General features: G+C 37.5%; 1 protein-coding gene across 1 annotated transcript; it reads left to right on the plus strand.

Moving 5' to 3' along the window:
* The first annotated feature begins 15,328 nt into the window (after positions 1–15,328).
* Positions 15,329–22,454, plus strand: psmd8 (proteasome 26S subunit, non-ATPase 8). The gene is made up of 7 exons (XM_053623312.1): positions 15,329–15,481; positions 15,829–15,901; positions 15,987–16,089; positions 16,960–17,125; positions 20,596–20,696; positions 21,219–21,330; positions 21,599–22,454. The coding sequence occupies exons 1-7, from the start codon at positions 15,371–15,373 to the stop codon at positions 21,734–21,736; spliced, it is 804 nt and encodes a 267-aa protein (XP_053479287.1). The 5' UTR covers positions 15,329–15,370; the 3' UTR covers positions 21,737–22,454.
* Positions 22,455–22,478: the final 24 nt, after the last annotated feature.

Raw genomic sequence — 22,478 nt, forward strand, 5'->3', positions numbered from 1 at the left:
ACACAGACGCGCAGATAAGAACAGACAGGAACACACACATACACCCCTTTCTATCAACAGCGCCGGCACGCTCACATACACACATTGTATTCCACACTATTACACTTATTTATGTTACTACATGAGGTTTTCAAAGTATAAAGCACCTCCACACCAGCTCCGTATGCATGAAGCTTACAGTCATACAAATTAAATCCAACTTTCCCCGAAATTTTTTTTTTTTTTTTTTTTTTTTTTTTTTTTTTTTTTAAAGCTTATCCAACACACATATCTCTTTAGGTATGGAGCTCATGTTCAGAGCACTAATAAATACATTTTTTCCTGTCTTCAAAACTTACACGCTCTCACACCGCCCTCATATTACAAGCACATATATTATAAGCACACACATTTGTTAGTACACATTCCATTCATACACCGGGCACGCTGTATTGCGCGACCCGGATCTGGGCCCAGGATTTATTCCCCTCTCTATCTCAGACCTGGACTCTTTCACCAGCGGTATTAGGGGTCCCCACCAATGCAGCCGCCACTAGTCTAGTCTAGTAGCCGGTATCTGGGGTCTGAGGCCTCATTTTCCACCTGCTTTCTATCTCAGCCCTGGAGTCTTATTATTTTTTTTATTTTTATTTTTTCCCTCCAGCGGTATTGCAGGACTTTCACTCACACAACACATATACAACTTCCTTACACAGTCTTATGAACCTTATACAATTACAAAAAGTACAATCTTCTACAATCTACACTTCTCTTACCTCTTCTCACTCACTCAAGGTTCTTTTGGAGACCAACTTAGTCTTTCTTCCCACCCCGGGGGCTTCCCAATCGTAACAACAGACCACTAAAACAGAGCTTTGAAATAACAGGCATCTGCAATGCCTTCTTCCTACACGGCCTATCTGTTGCTTAGAGAGCGAAGTCCCACGGGAGAGATTCCAGACATATAGATCTTAGCCCAGTCCCATCTGGGGTGCCAAATGTTGGCTCAAATTTAGCCTATTACCCAAAAACATTTCAAATTCAACTTAGAAGCCAATACTCACATCTACCTCTGAGCCCAGTTGGAGATAGAAAAAAACACCAGCCGTGAGTGAGAAGAAGCAAGGGTCCAGCTTTATTGTTCCATTCCACCACACGAGATCCACACCGATGAGAATTCTCAGAAGTGATCTGATACCCTGAGCTTAAGCTCCAGTATTTATACTGTACTTACACAGTAAATAACCCATATGTTTCAAGAAGACTATGATCTCACTACCAATAGGGTTAAAAAGAGCTCATCTACCTTACTCTTATGTTCCAGAAAAGGGCTATTCCACTTACACATAGAATCAAAACCAGGGGTTTCAAATTACACATAAAATCAGAAGCAAGGGATTTCTAATAACCCAGAAAGTCAAAACCACGGGATTTCAATAACCCAGAGACTCTAAACCAAGGGATTTCAGTAACCCAGAGAATCAAAACCAGAGGATTTCAGTAACCCAGAGAATCGAAACCAAGGGATTTGAATTACCCGTAAAATCAAAAGTGGAGAGACAAAACAATCTAGAGTGACCTTAGTCTTACTGTTATCTCGCGGGGGGCGCAGCGGGGGGGGGGGGGGGGGGGGGGGTCAGCTTGACTCAGCCACCCTTATAAATGGCTCCTCATGGTTCTTTCTTAAAATTAAGGCCTTCCTTGCGAGCCTGCATTTCTAGTTTATAATTTATTTTCATATTAGCTCTATATCTCTATTTTATATATAGTTATACTGCTTGAAAACACGGTTTACTGTACTTCCTACTTCATAATATCATTATATTACCCTTCTACTGTCCCATATATCCTATTATTCTGTTTTTTATAAAGAGTATATATATTATTATTATAAGATATTACCCTTATAATATCTTAATATTCCTTTTTATTATTCTTATAAAGTTATTGTAGTATGTGTGAGAGAGAGAGAGTGTGTGTGTTATGTCTACTTGCCCGCCCTTGACTGTACGAGAGTGTGTGTGTGTGTGTGTGTGTGTGTGTGTGTGTTAGCACTCCTCAGCTCGTATACTTCTTTTTGACTTTCTGACTAATAAACCATAGTGTATTACTCTTAAAGATCTAAGATCTTTAAAATGTGAATCCAATTCAATATTCAATATCAGTCAATATCCGCCTCACACTGCTTCTGTGTGTCTTGGTGCCCGTCTTTTCTTCTTCTCCCCTTTACTGGATACTAGGTCTCCCTCATGTTTATTTCATGTCATTTTTATCCACAACAGGAATGTTGTTTTTAAAGTTTTGGATTATTCGCTGATGCATATGTTGGCAGATTGGCAAGCCTCGACCCATCCTTGCTCTTGAAGGACTAGGCCTTTTTTGGAGGCTCCTTATATACTATAATTGGCTGTTTCACATCACCTTCTTATTTCAACCTGTCACATTGCTATTAATCCTAATTTCCCCTGTCCCACCTTTTTTGGAACATGTTGCATGCATCAATTTCAAAAGCTCTGGTGGACTCCATGCCCAAGAGGGTTAAGGCAGTGCTGGAAAATAATGGTGGCCACACAAAATATTGACACTTTGGGCCCAATTTGGATATTTTCACTTAGGAGTGTACTCACTTTTGTTGCCAGCGGTTTAGACATTAATGGCTGTGCATTGAGTTATTTTGAGGGGACAGCAAATTTACACTGTTACACAAGCTGTACACTCACTACTTTACATGGTAGCAAAGTGTCATTTCTTCAGTGTTGTCACATGAAAAGATATAATCAAATATTTACAAAAATGTGAGGGGTGTACTCACTTTTGTGAGATACTGTATGATCTAAAATACTTTTATTTAGAGCTTATTTTAGAATTAAAAACATGTTCAATGTTTGGATTTGTTTTAAGAAAATAAATAAATAAATGACTAAATCAAAGATCACTGTCCCTGATGCGGGTAACATCACAAAAGTTAGCGTGACCATATGCTGGTTTTCCAGGACACCTATTTTTTTCCATGTCTTAAAAGCGTTCAAAACAGTGTCACTATGAATGCAGATTTTAATACACTGAAAAAGACACACTATTAGCACTGTTAACATCACATAAATATATATAAATTCCTACATTCTTTTGAATGTCCATGAAATAAAATAAAATATTAGATGCCACGAGTGTACCTCTGCCCCTTCTGCCCTCATTTTCACATTTGAATGACCATGTAATACGAACAATGTAATAACATCAAATAAAAAATGACCTCATATGGCCATGGGCATTGTTTCGACTCAGGACATCTGTCATTTGCTGCTATTGTCAAGCAACTGTTTGATGCCGTAGGCAACAACGCTTCACCTTTGCGTGTTTGCTGAGAGTAGGCTTAATGGTTCAGAGGCAGAATTTGTCCAAAAGTTGCTGCAAGCCTTTTATAATCTGCCAGTTGGAGTGCGAGTAGGTGGGAATTACAGAGAGGGGTTAAAGCAATGCAAACATACGCTCACATGATGTAGTATTAGACCATAAACACATTATAATGAAACTAAAGCCGAATCCTGGACAGTTTCTCAAATTTAGAAATCCCGGCCGGATGCTTTTTTAAGGTCTGAAAAAGAGGACGTATGGTCACCCTAACAAAAGCATTTCAGAGAACAATTTGTGTTCATTTCTACCAAATTAACATTAAATTAAATTTATTTGCGCATGCACCACGACTGGCAAGAGAGAACCTGAACTATAATCAAGCAGCTATCTATATTGTGTTATGTGAAAAGAGCAATTTCTTTGCTTTTAAATGAAATTTTTTTATCCTGATTGTATTCCCTTTTTTCACAAAATGTACCTGAAATCTGATGACTTTACCAGTTTTTTGTATCCTGATTACGTAACGCCGTTACATGTATTCCGTTGCTCCCCAAGCCTGGGTTGTGTCCATGTATGGTTGGGCATGTCTGTATTGGCTATGCCCAATGTTGGTGCAATGGCTCTGATATATTTTCCCTCTTTTCTCAGCTTTAAATGGCTTGCTTTTCTCACATAGACAGCTCTCTTGTCTTCATGTTGGTTTATCCATTTTAACAACAAATGCAGTCTTCAATGGCAAAACCTAGGGCTAAAACCAAGAGTAGATATTCAGAGCTATTAAATCTTTAAACAATCAATTTAACAGGGCACACCCGTACAGCAGCAAACACCACATGTCACATGTTCCAATATTTTGATCTCTTGAAAAAATGGGTGGGTTCAAACAAGATGCCATATTCTAAGTTGTTTAACACATCTAGATGTAAATATGAAAGCTGAAATTCTGATCTATCGTCTCATATTCATCTTTTGATCTCAAACACAAATGTCTTCAATGTATAGGGAAAAAAGTGGGGACTGTACCAGTTTTTTTTTGTTTGTTTGTTTTTTACTGCTGTGGAGCAATCACACAAACATTTTCATCAGGAAAAAGTAAATTAGTCCCTTTTTAATTTAACTGTCAGATATGTCAGTTTCAGCACAATCTATCCCCCTGACAATAACAATGTCAATAACTAAGCATTTTGATATCTAATATATATATTTTTTTTAGCTTTAAGCGTTCTTTTGAGGTCTCCCCACTCAGCACCAAACCATGTTTTATTGGGGTTATTTGTATGGTTGTATCGAACATCAAACTAAATTTCATACTGATTGCACTCACTCTTCTCTTTCTATCCATTGATATATTTTTAGATCCAGATCATTTGCAGGAGCAAGTGTTGTCCAGGCATCCTCAAGTGGACCATTCTATTCAAAATCCTCGATTGCTTGCTCAATGGTATCATTGTGTTTTTCATATTTTGTTCTGTTTTCTTTGATAATAGTGCACACAAGCTGAGGTGTGTCTGTGCTTGGCAGCATGACACATCCAAATGCAAAAATTTCCTTGTATATTGCTCTCATTATTACTGCATGAAAAATAATTAAATATTTTCTCTGCTTTGCAGAGAGCATAATGTCTCTATACTCTGAATGCATTTTTTAAAAGTTTTCTAAAGCAGCCAGTGTTTTCTGCACGTTGATGGTCTGTAACTGTAAATTATCTTTATATGAGAGCTTCCGTTTGAATTTAACTGTAAGTAGCTGTGATTCACTACTAGGTCTGGATAACACATTCACTGTTGATTCAAGGAACAAAAACCACTGCAGGATGCCCACTTCTGGGAAGATCGTTAACTGTTTTGAAGGCTCTCCATGTATAAACAATCCTTCTCACTGTAGAATGGTGAATCTCAAATTGTTTGGAGATGACCTTATAACCCTTCCTTATCTCTTGCAAAAAGAGGTCTATCCATCCATTGATTTTCTATACCGCTTACCCTACAGGGTTGCAGGGAACCTGGAGCCTAGCCCAGGGAGCATGGGGCACAAGGTGTCACCCTGGACAGGGTGCCAATACAACCCAGGGCACAATCACATATACACCCATTCATACACTACAGACACTTTGGACATGCCAATAAGCCTACCATGCTTTCGGCTGGGGGAGGAAACCGGAATACTCGGTGGAAACCCCTGCAGCACGGGGAGAACATGCAAACTCCGCACACACAGGGCTGCGGCGGGAATCGAACGTGTGAGGCAAACGTGCAAACCACTAAGCCACTGTGTGCCTTGCAAAATGAGTTGTACCAATAAATTTGATTGTGTTGCTCAATCAAAAAAAAGCCTTTTGGAACATTTAGCTCCACCCACTCACATTTGTGATAATTTGCGTAATATGCAAAACCTACTTTTGGGACCTCAGGCTAGGATTATTGGCCAATCTTCACAATTATGGGGTTAAATGACTCAGAAGTGTGTAAACCTCAATAATGATTAAAAAGATGTTGACATTTATAAACATCGTCACATGCCAATCAGTTCTTATAAGGTGGAGCCTAATTTACTCAAACAGCTTTAACTCCTGATTGGTTGTATGTATTTGCATGACACCTGAAAAGTATATACTGAAAAACATTCTGAGGTCATATGCAAAGTATGAGGCATGATAATACATTTTGGGTGGGGTTAAGTTAAAATAACTCTTTCTCAGGAACCATAAGTCCTAGTGAGCTGAAATTTGGTAGCGTGAGTATATGTGCTAATATTACCTTTCATGATAATAATAAATAATAATAATTCCTTACTAGAGATGCACCGATACTAAATTTCTCAACTGATACCAATAACTAATTATTCAGAGTGATATCGGCCAATACCGATAACCGATACCAATAGTTCTGCCTTTTATGCCTTCTTATAAATTAATAATAATTAATTCCATAATTGAAAGAAATGCAAATAAAAACTTTATTCTCTCCATTTCAACAAGTGTTTCACAGTAACTGGTCTCAAACAGAAAACACATTACTCAAATTAACATTAACACATTAACTAAATTCTGAAGATTAATGTAAGATTTCTTAACTTATTGAATGTTATTAATTCATATTAACATTGACTGAAATCTAAAAAACCTCCTGTTAGGCTCACATTCACTCACCACAAACAAAAGCATTTCTACTTCATCATTGATCATCAAACTGGTAATATATAATATAAACTTTTTATACCCCTACTCTTTTACAGTAAGTGTCCTGGGTTTTACATCTCATCCGAAAGACTGTGCTGTTTTTACAGTATAGTGTCCCCGTCACTATATTGGGGCATTAGGACCCACACAGACCACAGGGTGAGCACTCCTGCTGGCCTCAGTAATACCACCTCCAGCAGCAACCTTAATTTTTCCCAGGAGGTCTCCCATCCAGGTACTGGCCAGGCTCAACCCTGCTTAGCTTCAGTGGGAAACCAGGTGAAAAGGAGATATGGCTCTGACCTGAGAAATTAAAAAACATGGCCACATTCAGCCAATCAGCTTTCAGTAGTCATTTAACAGGGTTAAATCTGATCAATGTCATTAAACTTCTAGGGATTAATTATTTATGATTTTTCACACAAAAACAAGTCAACTCTGGAAAATTAAGGTTAATAGTGTCATTTCTTTTTCCTCATAATCCTTGGCTGAACACACAAAAATTTGTCATTTGGACCATATAATCACACCCACTGAAATGTATGAAAATTTGCATAATGTGTGAAATATATATTAAAAAAATCCCAGTCCTTGGATTTTTGGGCCATGTTCACAAAATTGGTGTCAAATTGCTCAGCAGAGTTTAATCCTCAATAATAATCAAAAACATGTTGTGATTTGCAAACAACATGGCCTCCACATGCCAATCAATCCTAGTAGGGTAGAGCTTGGAAATCAATTAACAAACTGAACATCACAAACAGGAAATGTGGCATATTTCCACTATACATCACACAATGTGGATTAAAGTTCACATTTATGTTCAAACATGGGGCATGGTCACATGCAGCCAGTAGTGATTCATTGGCATAGTGCCATCAACTGGCAATAGAAAGTGAGGCTTATAAACCAAACTTTTAACATTCCTCTTATAGTTTTCATCATATTTAAACCAATTTTGGTCAGTATAATATATCCATGATGATAGATTGTGAATTTTGATTGTGTAGACATTTTAAATGGTATTGCTATAGTGAGAGTATCAATTAATGTCCAATCGTACAAACAGTAATTTCAAGTTACCTTATGCATCGTGGCACAGACTTCACAGGTACATTACATAATAGGGAACAGTCAAATAGACATGCACATATTAAGCTACAGAAAGTGAGGCTAATAAACAAACTTTTTAAATATGTCTCTTACAATGTGGATAATAGTATACTGCACATATAATCAGAATGATGTCAATATATCCATTATATTAAATTGGGAAGGAAATGTTCAATCTGTATCAGCATTGCCATGGTGAGGTGATCAGTTAACATATCATGCAGTGTAAACAGGAAGTCACATAATTCCACTGTACATCGTGCACTGTGGCTCAAAGTTCACATGTATGTTCAGTGATCTGGCATAATCACATCCATATGCTAATACTGGCTGCACTGCTGCACCCTTGGTGCTTGGGCCCATCAATCACTGCTTGCAGCTATATTTTGTCTTTGAGTGGAGTAATGGATAGCTGTTTTGGGTAGAAACAGGATTAACCAATCAGAAATCATGTATTTTTCACATTTCTGTTAGAAAACTAGACTCTTATCATAGCAATATTGAGAAGACAGCCTGTAAAGTACAGGAAGGTTTACTGCATGTGGAGAAAAAGAATTCCAGATCAGGTTTTAGATTATTAAATGTCAATCCCCCCCCCCCATTAGTAACATCTTATTCTAATAATTTTCAGTGGAATTGTTATAAAGGTATCTTAAGGTAATGCTAATCATATGGCAAGACTGGTTGATGTTAAATCGTATCTTAAATTATTTCAAATAACAAATTAGCACTATCACCTCTCTTACTGCTATCTGGCATCCACCCAAAATATATAAATGCATCAGGTAATGCATCAAATAATCTGATTTTTGATTATTTCCAATTTTATTTTCAAAATGGGCAGTCTCCAATCTTTTTGTTATGTAAATACAACATATCAAACTACCAATCAACCTATGCAATTTCCAAGACAAATGTTTGATTTTCAGTAAAATATTCCAGTTACTAAAATATAATATTCAGTCATAAATGATGCTGCTCCTTTCAGAGTTAATATGCTTTTAAAGGATTCTATTAAATCACAATTCCTCTCTTTACTGCTGCACATCCATAAAAATCCAAAAAATTACTTCTGTTGAAAGTAACCCCTATTCCCATACTTTTTTATTGGAGGTGGTTTCTTACAATATTCCTTGTCTTTGGACTTATTGGATTTAATTTGTCCAATCAAACAACAGCATTGTTTTGTAGAGATCCAACGTGTATACAGTATATATATATATATATATATATATATATATATATATATATATATATATAGTCTTTTATGGTGGACGTTCATTTCATGCTACTTGCTATAAAGATAAAGGTAAATAAAAATCCTATGCTTGATCAAAGTTAGATTACCGGTTAGTTTTGTAAATTACATTTGCACTGCTACCAGCCTTAAGTTACTGTTCTTAATTTGCAAACCAAATCTGAATTAGGACATCTGTTCTCTCACTATTGACTAGAATGACAAAACTAGAATGACATCAAATAGTTTTAAAAAGTTTATATCCTTCATGGCACCAGTGTTTTGTGCTACAGACAGAGTTAAATAGACATAAATTTGCCTCAGACCTTGGATATTTAAAGGAATACTACATGAAATTTGCAAGAAGTTTACAACATAAGATGTTTTTAAGTGCACTTTGAAAATCATTTACAGAAATAATGTAAGGTAATAAGATTTCCCTCCTGATTTAATCTGTTAAACTCTCAGGGCCCATTGATGCATTCACATGTACATTCCTCACTATTGTTCCTACATACCATTCCTGTATAATCCTTTTCTGCAGACTGAAACATTCATAGTAGTTATGGAATACTGTGTAAATGTGAAAGGTCACATTTACAAGGAACCAGTCAACCCAGTGTGAACTTGCTCTTTAGCTTATTTATTTTGCTGCAACACAGTGGACATTAATTTGACACGTACAGTATCTCACAAAAGTGAGTACACCCCTCACATTTTTTAAATATTTGATTATATCTTTTCATGTGACAACACTGAAGAAATGACACTTTGCTACAATGTAAAGTAGTGAGTGTACAGCTTGTGCAACGGTGTAAATTTGCTGTCCCCTCAAAATAACTCAACACACAGCCATTAATGTCTAAACCGCTGGTAACAAAAGTGAGTACACCCCTAACTGAAAATGTCCAAATTGGGCCCAATTAGCCATTTTCCCTCCCCGGTGTCATGTGACTTGTTAATGTTACAAGGTCACAGGTGTGAATGGGGAGCAGGTGTGTTAAATTTGGTGTCATCGCTCTCACACTCCCTCATACTGGTCACTGGAAGTTCAACATGGCACCTCATGGCAAAGAACTCTCTGAGGATCTGAAAAGAAGAATTGTTGCTCTACATAAAGATGGCCTAGGCTAAAAGAAGATTGCCAAGACCCTGACACTGAGCTGCAGCACGGTGGCCAAGACCATACAGCGGTTTAACAGGACAGGTTCCACTCAGAAAGGGCCTCGCCATGGTCGACCAAAGAAGTTGAGTGCACGTGCTCAGCGTCAAATCCAGAGGTTGTCTTTGGGAAATAGACATATGAGTGCTGCCAGCATTGCTGCAGATTTTGAAGGGGTGGGGGGTCAGCCTGTCAGTGCTCAGACCATGCGCCGCACACGTCATCAAATTGGTCTGCATGGCTGTCGTCCCAGAAGGAAGCCTCTTCTAAAGATAATGCACAAGAAAGCCCGCAAACAGTTTGCTGAAGACAAGCAGACTAAGGACATGGATTACTGGACCCATGGCCTGTGGTCTGATGAGACCAAGACAAACTTATTTGGTTCAGATGGTGTCAAGCGTGTGTGGCAGTGTACAAAGACAAGTGTGTCTTGCCTACAGTCAAGCCTGGTGGTGGGAGTGTCATGGTCTGGGGCTGCATGAATGTTGCCAGCACTGGGGAGCTACAGTTCATTGAGGGAACCATAAATGCCAACATGTACTGTGAGATACTGAAGCAGAGCATGATCCCCTCCTTTCAGAGACTTGGCTGCAGGGCAGTATTCCAGCATGATAACGACCCCAAGCACACCTCCAAGACGACCTCTGCCTTGAAGGTGATGGACTGGCCAAGCATGTTTCCAGACCTAAACCCTATTGAGCATCTGTTGGGCATCCTCAAATGGAAGGTGGAAGAGCAAAAGTTCTCTAACATCCACCAGCTCCGTGATGTCGTCATGGAGGAGTGGAAGAGGACCCCAGTGGAAACCTGTGAAGCTCTGGTGAACTCCATGCCCAAGAGGGTTAAGGCAGTGCTGGAAAATAATGGTGGCCACACAAAATATTGACACTTTGGGCCCAATTTGGATATTTTCACTTAGGAGTGTAATCACTTTTGTTGCCAACAGTTTAGACATTAATGGCTATGTGTTGAGTTATTTTGAGGGCACAGCAAATTTACACTGTTACACAAGCTGTACACTCACTACTTTACATTGTAGCAAAATATCATTTCTTCAGTGTTGTCACATGAAAAGATATAATCAAATATTTACAAAAATGTGAGGGGTGTACTCACTTTTGTGAGATACTGTACCTCCTACCTAAACATTGTTGCAGTATCAAGTACACCCCTTCATGACAACGGTATTTCCTAATGGCAGTGGCCACTTTCAGCGAGATGATGCACCCTGCCACACTGCAAAAATTGTTTAGGAATAGTTTGAGGAACATGACAGTGTTCAAGCTGCCTCCAAATTCCCCAGATCTCAATCTGATAAAACATCTGTGGTGTGTACTGGACATGAAGGCCCCACCTTGCAACTTACAGGACTGCTGCTAATGTCTTGGTGCCAGATACCACAGCACACCATCAGAGATATTGTTTAGTCCATGCCACAGTGAATCAGAGCTGTTTTGGAGGCACAATATTAGGCTGGTGGTTTTAATGTTGATAGGCTTTTAAGGCTGGTCGGTGTATGTGACATCTGCCAATACTGCTTCATTTTCCAACTGATAATACACTCACTAGAGGGTCATTCCACCTGAAGTGGTTCAATACAGGATGCTTTTTTAATTTTCCTGTTTTTTTTTGAGTGACGTTATGTCCCAATGTAATGTTCAAGATTGGTTACAGTTCCACTTTTAGGATCAATTTATAATGGGAAGGGTTTGCGTATCAGTCTTCATTTTTAGGGGATACCGAGGTAAGCATAGTGTGCATGCAGAGCATTTCAGATTTAAGACCTCTTTTTTTTAATGGGGAAGAGAAAGTGCAATTTAAAAATTTTTTAATTTCCCCTCAATTTTGGGTTGAATATATCTGGTAGGGGACCAGATAGGAACCTGACATTTTCACAGAAAAAAAGTAGTAGCATTTTGCTTTAAAAATTCTGAGTCAGAGATTCCACTGGTTACAGAGCGAGGGGCAAGGTCGCTTACTGCTTAGCATGTTTGTCTTGCACCTCTGGGGTTGGGGTTTGATTCCACCCCTCCCCACACTAACCTGCCCTGTGTGCATGGAGTTTGCATGTTCTCTGGTGCAGGGGAGTTTCCTCAAGGTTTCTTCCCCCAGTGCAAAGACATTAATTGTAGTCTGACTGATGTCACTTAATTGTCCATAGTGTGTGAATGTGTGTGTGATTGTGCCCTATGATGGGTTGGCACCCCGGCCAGGGTGTCCCCTGCTTTGTGCCCCGAGTCCCCTAGGATAAGCTCCAGGATTCCTACGACCCTGTGTAGGATAAGCAATTCAGAAAATGGATGGATGTTTATGATTGACATACAATAGTTTATGCTTGTTGATGTGGTCTAAAATGTTACTACATTTGATATTGGCAAAAGTGAAGCATGATCTATCACAGGGTTCTTCAAATCTGCAGAGTTAAGCTCAAGCCTCCAAACTTTTTTGTAATTTTCTAGCAATCCTGAAGACCTTGGTTAGCTTTTTCAGGTGTGTTTAATTAGGGTTGGCGCTAAACTCTACAGGACAATGGACTTCAAGGGCCAGATTTTAAGAACCCTGATCCATCATGTTGGTACAGGTGTACAGTTGGTATGCATGAATAAATTTTATCCAAATATGGAATTCCAGTGTTCAGTTGGGTGTTTTACAAATGAATAGTGTCATAAACAGAGCTGCAGTGTTGTTTCTCCTGTGATAAAGGCAGTAAGTAACTACAGCTCAGAAGTCACTTACTGCTTTTATCACAGGAGTGATATGACTATAAAAATAGTCATGTGAGTGATATGACTATAAACATGACTATATATGGGTACAGCACAACTAATCCTCTAAGAAACAGTTGGAGAGAACACTGTATTATACTATACTATGTTTTACATATTGGAAAACAGATAGGCTACATTGGGCTAGTAAAGTAGATCATATGGGAAAACTGGATTAACTATAATAAAACTATATTATCCTTCTTGAGGTGTTATAGATATATTTTGTGTTACATTTTAAATATTATGCAGTTATTTTAATATACTATGCAGATATTTGAATGTATTGTTTGATGTTAGATTGATCTTGCGGCTCTAAAACTGTGTACTGCCTTGCAGGCATTAATTCTTAGAATGAAATATTTATTCCTTTTCACCTTGCATAATAACTCTTCAGAATGTTCAACGCACACACATCAATGAAAGTCTCAGACACTCGTATTCCACCGAGCATCTTTTTGCTACAACTGCTGCGCAATATTTTTGTAACATTTAATAAAATTTAAACATTTTATTTTTTACCTTCTCACGAGTCACAACATGCATATATACGATGTAAAAGTTTATTTCAAAATCTCAAAGAATATACTGCAATGTCGTAAAATTACACATGCGCAGTACAGATCGGGCAGTGTCGTAAAGCATAATCAAATGTGTGCTCGCGTTGTGAATCGGGCAAGGGGCGTGGATTGGATACCACGCGCAGTATCGCAGCATACGGCCTCGCTGCGTTTGCGGTTCCTTGTAAATGGTAATTTACAAGTTGTGAAAACGTCATTTCCCACCTCGGCACGTGCGACGTTGGGGAAAAACGAGGACGCCTTCACATATGCGTGTCTTTTGTTTGCTTTGTGCCCTAAGTGACCATGCATTATTAATTTTTTTTGTTGTTGTTTTCTCGTGAACTCGACTTAATTTTCTCATGATCTCGACATAACAAAAAGTTGTTTTCTCGTGATCTCGACATATCAAAAGTTGTTTTCTTGTGATCTCAACTTATTTTTTTCATGATCTTGCCATAACCAAAAGCTGTTATCTCACGAAGTAATTTTATCCAGAGAAAATCTTGCACCTTGTGAATGGGCATGGTGTTACATGCACTTCGGCATCTTCGCCATCATAAATTTAATAACTTCCCACTGTAAAGATGGACTTTAAATCTGCTCATTAAGAGGAGAGATCTCATTAAATCTCCTCATTAAGAGAGAGGGGTGTCCCCCTCTCAAGTGGACACTAATGTGGAAATTTTTGTAGGCCACCCCAGAAGTACAACTACATCACCCTGGTTCCTTCTGTGACCAAAAAAGTTTATGATATGTTTTGTTCATCAAGATAATCTTCACAAATGAACATATGGACACAATGGACTTTATGAATTTTGAAGCCCAAATACAATTGGCAGAAGTAAAAAGCGAATGTTAGCTTTTGTTACACCACGGTTGCATGACTTCAATGTCACCACCACTAAGCTTCCGACAACTCTTTCAATTCAACTCTTTTCAACATTTGGATGATGTGACTAATGTGTGCTGTAGTTCGTGTACAGCGTAACATTAGCTTTTACTTCTGGTGATTGTATTTAGGCTTCAAAATTCATAAAATTTGTGTTCATTTGTGAAGATTGTCTTAATGAACGAAACATGTAGGAATCATAAACTTTTGTTGGTCACAGAGTTTATTTTCTGCAATAATCCAAACGCCAATGGAAAAGTCCTGTTGGATTTTTTTCGAGGGAAAAGGTGTGATGCTTTTGTAGGCTGGGGTGGCCTACAAAAATACCTCATCACTGCAGGACTAACGACTTCCACATTAGTGTCCAACACTTGAGAAATGAACACCCCTCTCTCTTAATGCGGAGATAAAGTACATCTCTACAGCGGACAATCATTACATTTAAGATGGCGAAGATGCCAATGTACATGTAACACCAGTCCCATTCACAAAGTGTGAGATTTTCTCAGGATATAAAATTACATCGTGAGATAACAGCTTTTGGTTATGACAAGATCACCTAAAAATTAAGTCGAGATCATGAGAAAACAACTTTTTGTTATGTCAAGATCACGAGAAAACAACAGAAAAAAATTAATAATACATTGCCACTTAGGGCTTCCGTACACAACAAACTGACAAATGTTAGAGAGAACTCTACTGATGGTTAGTTTCATAAAACAGCGATTAGTATAGTCAGTGGTATAGATTTAACCAAATGCAATGTCTGTATATTAATTGATCTGAAGCTAATATTGCTATAAAGTCATTTAAAAGTAGAGAAGGGGCCATGTTGATTTGATGTCACTCTGTAAACGGGGAAGGAACTGGTAGCTGAGAAGACTCCAAATCGACGAGTTGAAATTTCAAGCTGAGGGTTGTTGTTTTCGGTGGCTCTTACCGATAGTAAGCAGACAATTACAAGCTGCAACTTCTGGAACGCAGTAGGGAGTAAATCGTGAAAGATGATAAATTAGAGATACGGCGCCATCTACGGGTGAAAAAAAGCCTCTCTCCCATTACAACAGTATTTCACGACAGTTGCATGCCGTATTAATGCGCGTCATTGTCGTACATTTTGCAGAATCACTATGGCGTCTGTGTTGAAGGAGTCTGTCGGGTTGTATGAAACCTTAAAAGCCGAATGGAATAAGAAGAATCCAAATTTAAACAAATGCGGGGAGATACTGAGCAAGCTCAAGGTATTGTATTTGACACTGTGTTGAATGGTAGGCAAAAGTAGGTAAATTGAAGATGGTATGCTACCAAGTTAGCTATTACGATGTAGCTTGCTAATTTAGCTTAATTAAATAACGAGCGATGTTTGTCACTACAAATTGTTAGATTTATTCTTCAGCCCTAACTATTGCTTATTCTTGTTTGAGTTTTTTGGCCGTATTTGGGAATTAATTATACTAATTGCATTATTTGTCATCTTGTTTTGTGTGTAACTCAAAGAACCAACGTGTCCTAAAAACAAGCAACAAAATTGTAGAGGAAATCACGTTTTGTGGTGTTTATCTTGAACATTTTAATTGTTTCATTATAGATTTCGCTTCTGGAATTGAATTTTTTACCAACCACCGGGACCAAACTCACCAAACAGCAGCTGATTTTAGCCCGTGAGTAACGTAGCGCATGAAAGACGACGCTGAATTTCATCAGTGTTCTGCATCATTGTGGCTGATGTCGTATTTTGTTTTGCAGGCGATGTGCTTGAGATTGGAGCCTTATGGAGTATCTTGAAGAAAGACATCCCCTCCTTTGAACGATATATGGCTCAGCTGAAGTGTTATTATTTTGATTACAAGTAAGTCATTGTAGATTTGGAATGTATTATATGGAGTAATAACTTATTTAACATGGCTGATTTAACTCATCTAACTAGGAAATAAGCATGAATATATAAATATTCAGCTAACTGAACTTACTTTTAGAGTAACTTTGCTTTGTTTACCTAATCAGGTATTTGAGTTTTAGTGTTTCTGACAGGGTTTATAATGTAGAACAATAGAAAACGCAAGCAGTCATTACTGTGACTTCGAACTGGAGCTATATAGATGTCAATTTTTATATGTGTGTGTGTATGTATATATGTGAGATATATATTTTTATATATTTATATTTATATATATATATATATATATATATATATATATATATCTCTCACACACACACACATACATGCACACCAATTACTTGCATCTTAGTGAAGAGAAATGTTTCTACAGCTGCAATGTGTAATCATCTCAAGTTCCCTAATGGTTGAACATCCGGATGTGCATATATTCTTAAACTATTTAGTGTTGCTTTAGATTAGTAGGACCACATGATGACTTGGGTGAGATTATGAAAAGGGCAGTTGTATATTTAGATCATTAATATTAGGTACAGTTTTGTATTTGGATTATTTTGACATTTATATGTCCTATAGAATTTTTTCTTTTCTGCCATAGTATTAAAGAATGATTCCCATTCCAGTCAACACCTTTTGGTATTTTTTGTATTACTATTATAGTATTGCATAAAAAGTATTTAATTTGGTTTTAGTGGAGTAGCCATCAGGTTTGTTTATTTGTATGTTTCTATTTGATCATGAATACAAAATATTTGACAACTATTATTTAATTAAAAATTAAAGTTGTGCATCCTCTTCTGTTTGCCTTTCTACCACATACAGGGATGAGCTGCCAGAGTCAGCCTACATCCATCAACTGCTTGGTCTAAATCTGCTCTTCCTGCTCTCACAGAACAGAGTGTCTGAGTTTCATACAGAGCTTGAGAGGCTGAGTGCTAAAGACATCCAGACCAATGTCTACATCAGGCACCCTGTTTCATTAGAGCAGGTAAATGGAGCATCAACTTTAATATGACCTGCAGTTCACATCCTTACAGGTGCTCAAAGCTGAGTCTACACGTACAAGATAATCTGATAACTAATAAATGAGAGTTTAGCAATCATTCTATTAATCTGTTTATATGCACCTAATCTGAAAATAGTAAAACTCCTGGTCTAAATGAGGCAGTCTGCAATTGGATTTCTTTCTAAATAGTTGCCACCTCTATATCACCCCTAGATACACAGCGCCTTCATGTATTTTAGGTCGTTTAGAAGATGAATATGCATGATTTCAGGACCAGGTAAAAAAAGAAAAAAAGGTAGTGTAGTCCATGTTTTAGTGCGTTGTTATGGAAAGAGCATATTCATAAGGTGACTTACCTTTCTACCTAGCTCCTAGAAGTTGAATTTGACTTGTTTGTCTGTGTCGTTTTGTGCAGAAGCAAGTTGTAATGTTACATTTGTTGTGTATACAATGTCCTCCACTAATATTGGCACCCTTGGTAAATATGAGCAAAGAAGCCTGTGAAAAATTCTATTGTTTAACCTTTTGATCTTTTGTTTAAAAAAATCTAAAAAAATATTCTCTGCTCTTATGGATATCAAACAGTTACAAAAAAAAAACAGGTTTATCAAAAAAAAACTTTGTTAAATATAGGTGTGCAACAATTATTGGCACCCTTTTAGTCAATAGTTTGTGCTACCTCCCTTTGCCAAGATAACAGCTAAGTCTTCTCCTATAATGTCTATTGAGGTTGGAGAATACATGCCAAGGGATCTGAGAGCATTCCTCCATACAGAATCTCTTCAGATCCTCAAATTTTGAGGTCCACGTTGGTGGACTCCCCTCTTCAGTTCAGCCCACAACGTTTCTATGGGTTTCAAGTCAGGGGACTGGGATGGCCATGGCAAGACCTTGATGTAGTGGTCAGTAAACCATTTTTGTGTTGATTTTGATGTATGGTTTGGGTCATTGTCCTGCTGGAAGATCCAGTCATGGTCAATTTTAGGCTTTCTGGCAGAGGCAGTCAGGTTATCATTTAATATCTGTTGATATTTGATGGGGTCCATGATGCCATGTATCCTAACAAAATGTCTAGGTCCTCTAGCAGAAAAACAGCCCCAAAACATTAAAGAGCCACCACCATATATAACCATAGGCATGAGGTACTTTTCCATATGGCTGCCTCTCTGTGTGCACTAAAATCACCTCTGGTTTTTATTACCAAAAAGCTCTATTTTGGTTACATCTGACCATAGAACCTGATCCCATTTGAAGTTCCAGTAGTGTCTGGCAAACTGAAGATGCTTGAGTTTGTTTTTGGATAAGGGTAGAGGCTTTTTTCTTGAAACCCTTCCAAACATCTTGTGGTGATGAAGGTGACTTTGTATTGTAGTTTTGTAGTTTACCCCAAGATGCAACTAACTTCTGCAATTCTCCAGCTGTGATCCTTGGAGATTTTTTGGCCACTTGAACCATCCTCTTCAGTGTGTTGAGACAATATAGACACACATCCAATTCCAGGTTGATTCATAACATTTGCAGTTGACTGGAACTTCTTAATTATTGCCCTGATGGTGGAAATGAGCATTTTCAGTGCTTGTGCTATTTTCTTATAGCCACTTCTCATTTTGTGAAGCGCAACAATCTTTTGCTGCACATCAACTATATTCCTTGGTCTTGCTCATTCTTATGAATAAGTAAGGGAATTTGGCCTATGTGTTGCCTCATATTTATACCCCTGTGAAATAGGAAGTCATGGTTGAACAACTTCCTATTCCTAGTCACCCAGATGTACTAAAAATGTAAATATCAATGGTAATATACTTCAAATATTTTTTTTTTCATGTGAATTCATTGGTGTGCCAATAATTGTTGCACACCTATATTTATTTTTGTTGGTAAGTGTTATGTTTGCAATTGTTTGATATCCATGAGAGCAGAGTATTTTTGTTAATTTTTAGAACAAAAGATCAAAAGGTTAAACAATAGACAATTTTTCACAGCCTTCTTTGCTCATATTTACTAAGTGTGCCAATGTTAGTGGAGGGCACTGTATGTCTGCTTAATCTCGTATGTGTATAGGATGTTTGGGTGAGTTAATTAACCTGCTAGTAAAGCACTTCAGTTTACCAGTGTTAATTCACTGTTCAGCTTCAACTTGTGCAGCTTAAGCAGGTAAATCCCGTCATTATTGACTGACTGGATTATTTAAAACGCTAGAACTATTCTTCCTAGAATTTTCTTCTTCTTCTTATCCCTGCTTTTGCTAGGAAATCCAAATTGATTCACAATTTGGATTTGTCTGTATACCTCTCAAATAAAATGCTTAAACTGCATTTGCATCCATCTCTACTTGCTGAGCATGATATGGTGACATTCATTCTTATGTAAACAAACATGCATGTAAACACAATGTGCAAGGTCATGTCCATATATTGTATGATATCTATAAAGTAATTATTGTGATATGCCTATATTTACACACACTTCAACCATGCATATGCAGGAAACCCTGGTGGTAGAAAAGTGTAATTACAGATGCACTTTTAAGGGGAGCTCTCATCTCATCCCATTTATTGTCCATTGTATCAGCATAATTAACAATAATCACTGTCTATGGTCACTATAAGTTGCAGACAGGTGACACAGATTAATCACCGCATTGCATCACCAAGAGTGATGAGCGGATCCTTAGTTCATATTGTTTGCCCAGTGCAGTTTTACTTGATCTCTGTTCTAGTGTGCCGACCTCCCTACCTGAGAGCATGGCTGATTTTGTTCTCTTGGGATTCTGGCCACAGCTGTGGCATTATCGGTATTTGAGAGACTGGTGCTCTCCAGATGATCGGCTGAATGCTTTTCTGTTGCATTTATATGGCTTACACTGCAGTATATTTCCAAATACAGTGGCAAAAAAGGTAACAATAATTAGGAATTTTCACACATTTATTTCTTAGACAAATCACTTGTAAAAGTACCAAAAACAAACCTTTTTTGTTTTATTTTGCTTTATTGTCTGTGAAGTAAATTTTTTATTTATTTATGTATTTGACTTTTTGATGTGCTCCACTTTGTCCACAACAAGCAGTGCTTTGAGCAAGCTACTGGGCTTTTTAACCCCATATATGGTGTTTCCTTATGCATGTAATTTAGTGTGTGAGATTCATCAATGTCCATTGCATACTACTGTGCATACGCACGTGATCAATGCCCTGTGCATACTGAACGTCTTTGCACACAATTTAGATTTTGGTCCATGCAAGCTTTGAAAAATGAGACCATTAATTATTGAATTAAAATCAGTGTGTTTGTGATCTAATAATCAATTATTCTTTGATCTGATATGTTCTCATTTACTCTATATAATTAATTCTAAATGACCACTTGATATGTTCACTGGCAAAATACCATTTGCTAAGAGTTGTGCATTTTCCGGAAACAAAAAACAATTTTTATTTTTATTTATGCTGTAGTACCTGATGGAGGGCAGCTACAACAAAGTTTTTCTTGCAAAAGGGAATATTCCTGCTGAGAGCTATACGTTCTTCATAGACATTCTTCTTGACACTATTCGGTATGTACTGCTGACATGCATCCACTGAACTTTATAATGACTTTTACACCTAGGAGGTTACCTAATTAGGAATAACTATCAGTGCCATAGCCAAACTAATGGAGAAAATGGAAAGTGCATGCACTGTGATATCTTACTAGTCACTGCAGCAATTAATAAATACGATCCAGTTCGGTTTTAATATTAAATTGTTTTCAGGCTTTATATTAGCCAGATTATGGTTACTTCCTTCCAGTCTTAGTAATCACAATACTGTGGATATTCTCTGCACTACGCAGCATGACTGCTTCTGCTAAGGTCTCTTTGTGCTGGATTAGGCATGTTACAGCAGGAACTTGGAGAATTTGGAGTCCGCTGTACTGGATTAAAATACAACAAAAATCAAGTAAAAGGACATTGCTGTACAGGAATATGTACTGTTGTGTATGTTTCCAGATACACATGGTACAGTTGTAGTTAATATAATTAAATGTCTTAACACGTTCACAAAATAATTGACATCTTCACCTTTTACTTTTTAAGTGACGAGATTGCAGGTTGCATAGAGAAGGCATATGAGCAGATTCAGTTCAATGAGGCGACAAGGGTGCTTTTCTTCTCCTCGCCAAAAAAGATGACAGAATATGCTAAGAAAGTAAGTATATGCTATAGTGTATGCAGTAGATTTTTTTTGGACTAAACTTGTAAGTGTGGACAGAACTGATTATAACATTTCAATTTGATAAACAATGTTCAAATTGTTAAAAGCCTTCAACCTTGAAATTAGTTTCAACTGATTTTTTTTTTTTTTTCTTTACAAACAGAACAACTTTTTTTTAAACCTGTGTTTCCATTGTGTTTTCTATGTTGCTGCTCTTATGAATGTAGAGGACTTGTCCAATAACTCTTATTTTCTCTTATAGAGAGGCTGGACACAGATCCCTGATGGTTACTACTCTTTCAGTCCTCAGCAACAGCGAACTGAGGAAGTAACTATTCCTTCAACCGAACTGGCCCAACAAGTCATTGAATATGCAAGACAGCTTGAAATGATTGTGTAACTCCGTTACATATGAACCCCTTAACTGCTACGAACATACACACACTTACTTTAGATGAATATATTATAATTCAATGTGATTTGAACATTCACAATTTAAACACCAAGCGTGTACGGTGTGGAAAAGATGGGTTCCACAGGACTGGTGCTATTAAGTACACACATGCACACGTTTTATCACTTATTACTCACTTATTACTCACTTGTGCCTGGGATGAGCTGATGTAAGGGGATCAGACAGTTGTGTGTGTTCATTGTGGGGTGAAAAGCATGTCTTCAATAAAGTTTTTGTGACACTTTCGTACATTGGGGACGGAAGCAATGAAAAACCTTCTACAAGTTGACATTTGTTTTTCAAGTTAGGACTTTTGTTTCTCTATAATATAAATACAAATATCAAGACAACTAGGAAGGGAACATGGCTCTGACTAATGTGTGCGAGTTAAATTTTATCAGAAGCCAAAAACCCGTTGACCTGTTCTTTGTTGCCCTCTGAGTGTTTGCAGAATTACTGCACATTTAGATGCCCATGCTTTGTATCCTAGCAACTGAAAAAGGGTTGCTGTGAAAGTTTGCAGGTGCTTTTTAATTGGTCATTTCTTGTACCCATTAATGGGCTGAGCTATATTTGATCAAAAGAATACAGCTGTTTATTCTTATAATGGTCACAAAGAGTTGTGATAATTCTGAATAATAAAATTAGTTTTCTTTTTCTGAAATCCAGTAATCACTGCCTTTAAGAA

Source organism: Ictalurus furcatus, chromosome 4, assembly GCF_023375685.1.
Source record: "Ictalurus furcatus strain D&B chromosome 4, Billie_1.0, whole genome shotgun sequence".
NCBI lineage: Eukaryota > Metazoa > Chordata > Actinopteri > Siluriformes > Ictaluridae > Ictalurus > Ictalurus furcatus.

Bases quoted from the DNA above. Each gene is read 5' to 3' on its own strand.
- psmd8 (XM_053623312.1), top strand. From the start codon at position 15,371: ATGGCGTCTGTGTTGAAGGAGTCTGTCGGGTTGTATGAAACCTTAAAA. The intron at 16,090-16,959 runs GTAAGTCATTGT...TACCACATACAG, and splicing joins TGTTATTATTTTGATTACAA to GGATGAGCTGCCAGAGTCAG. The intron at 21,331-21,598 runs GTAAGTATATGC...TTTCTCTTATAG, and splicing joins TGACAGAATATGCTAAGAAA to AGAGGCTGGACACAGATCCC.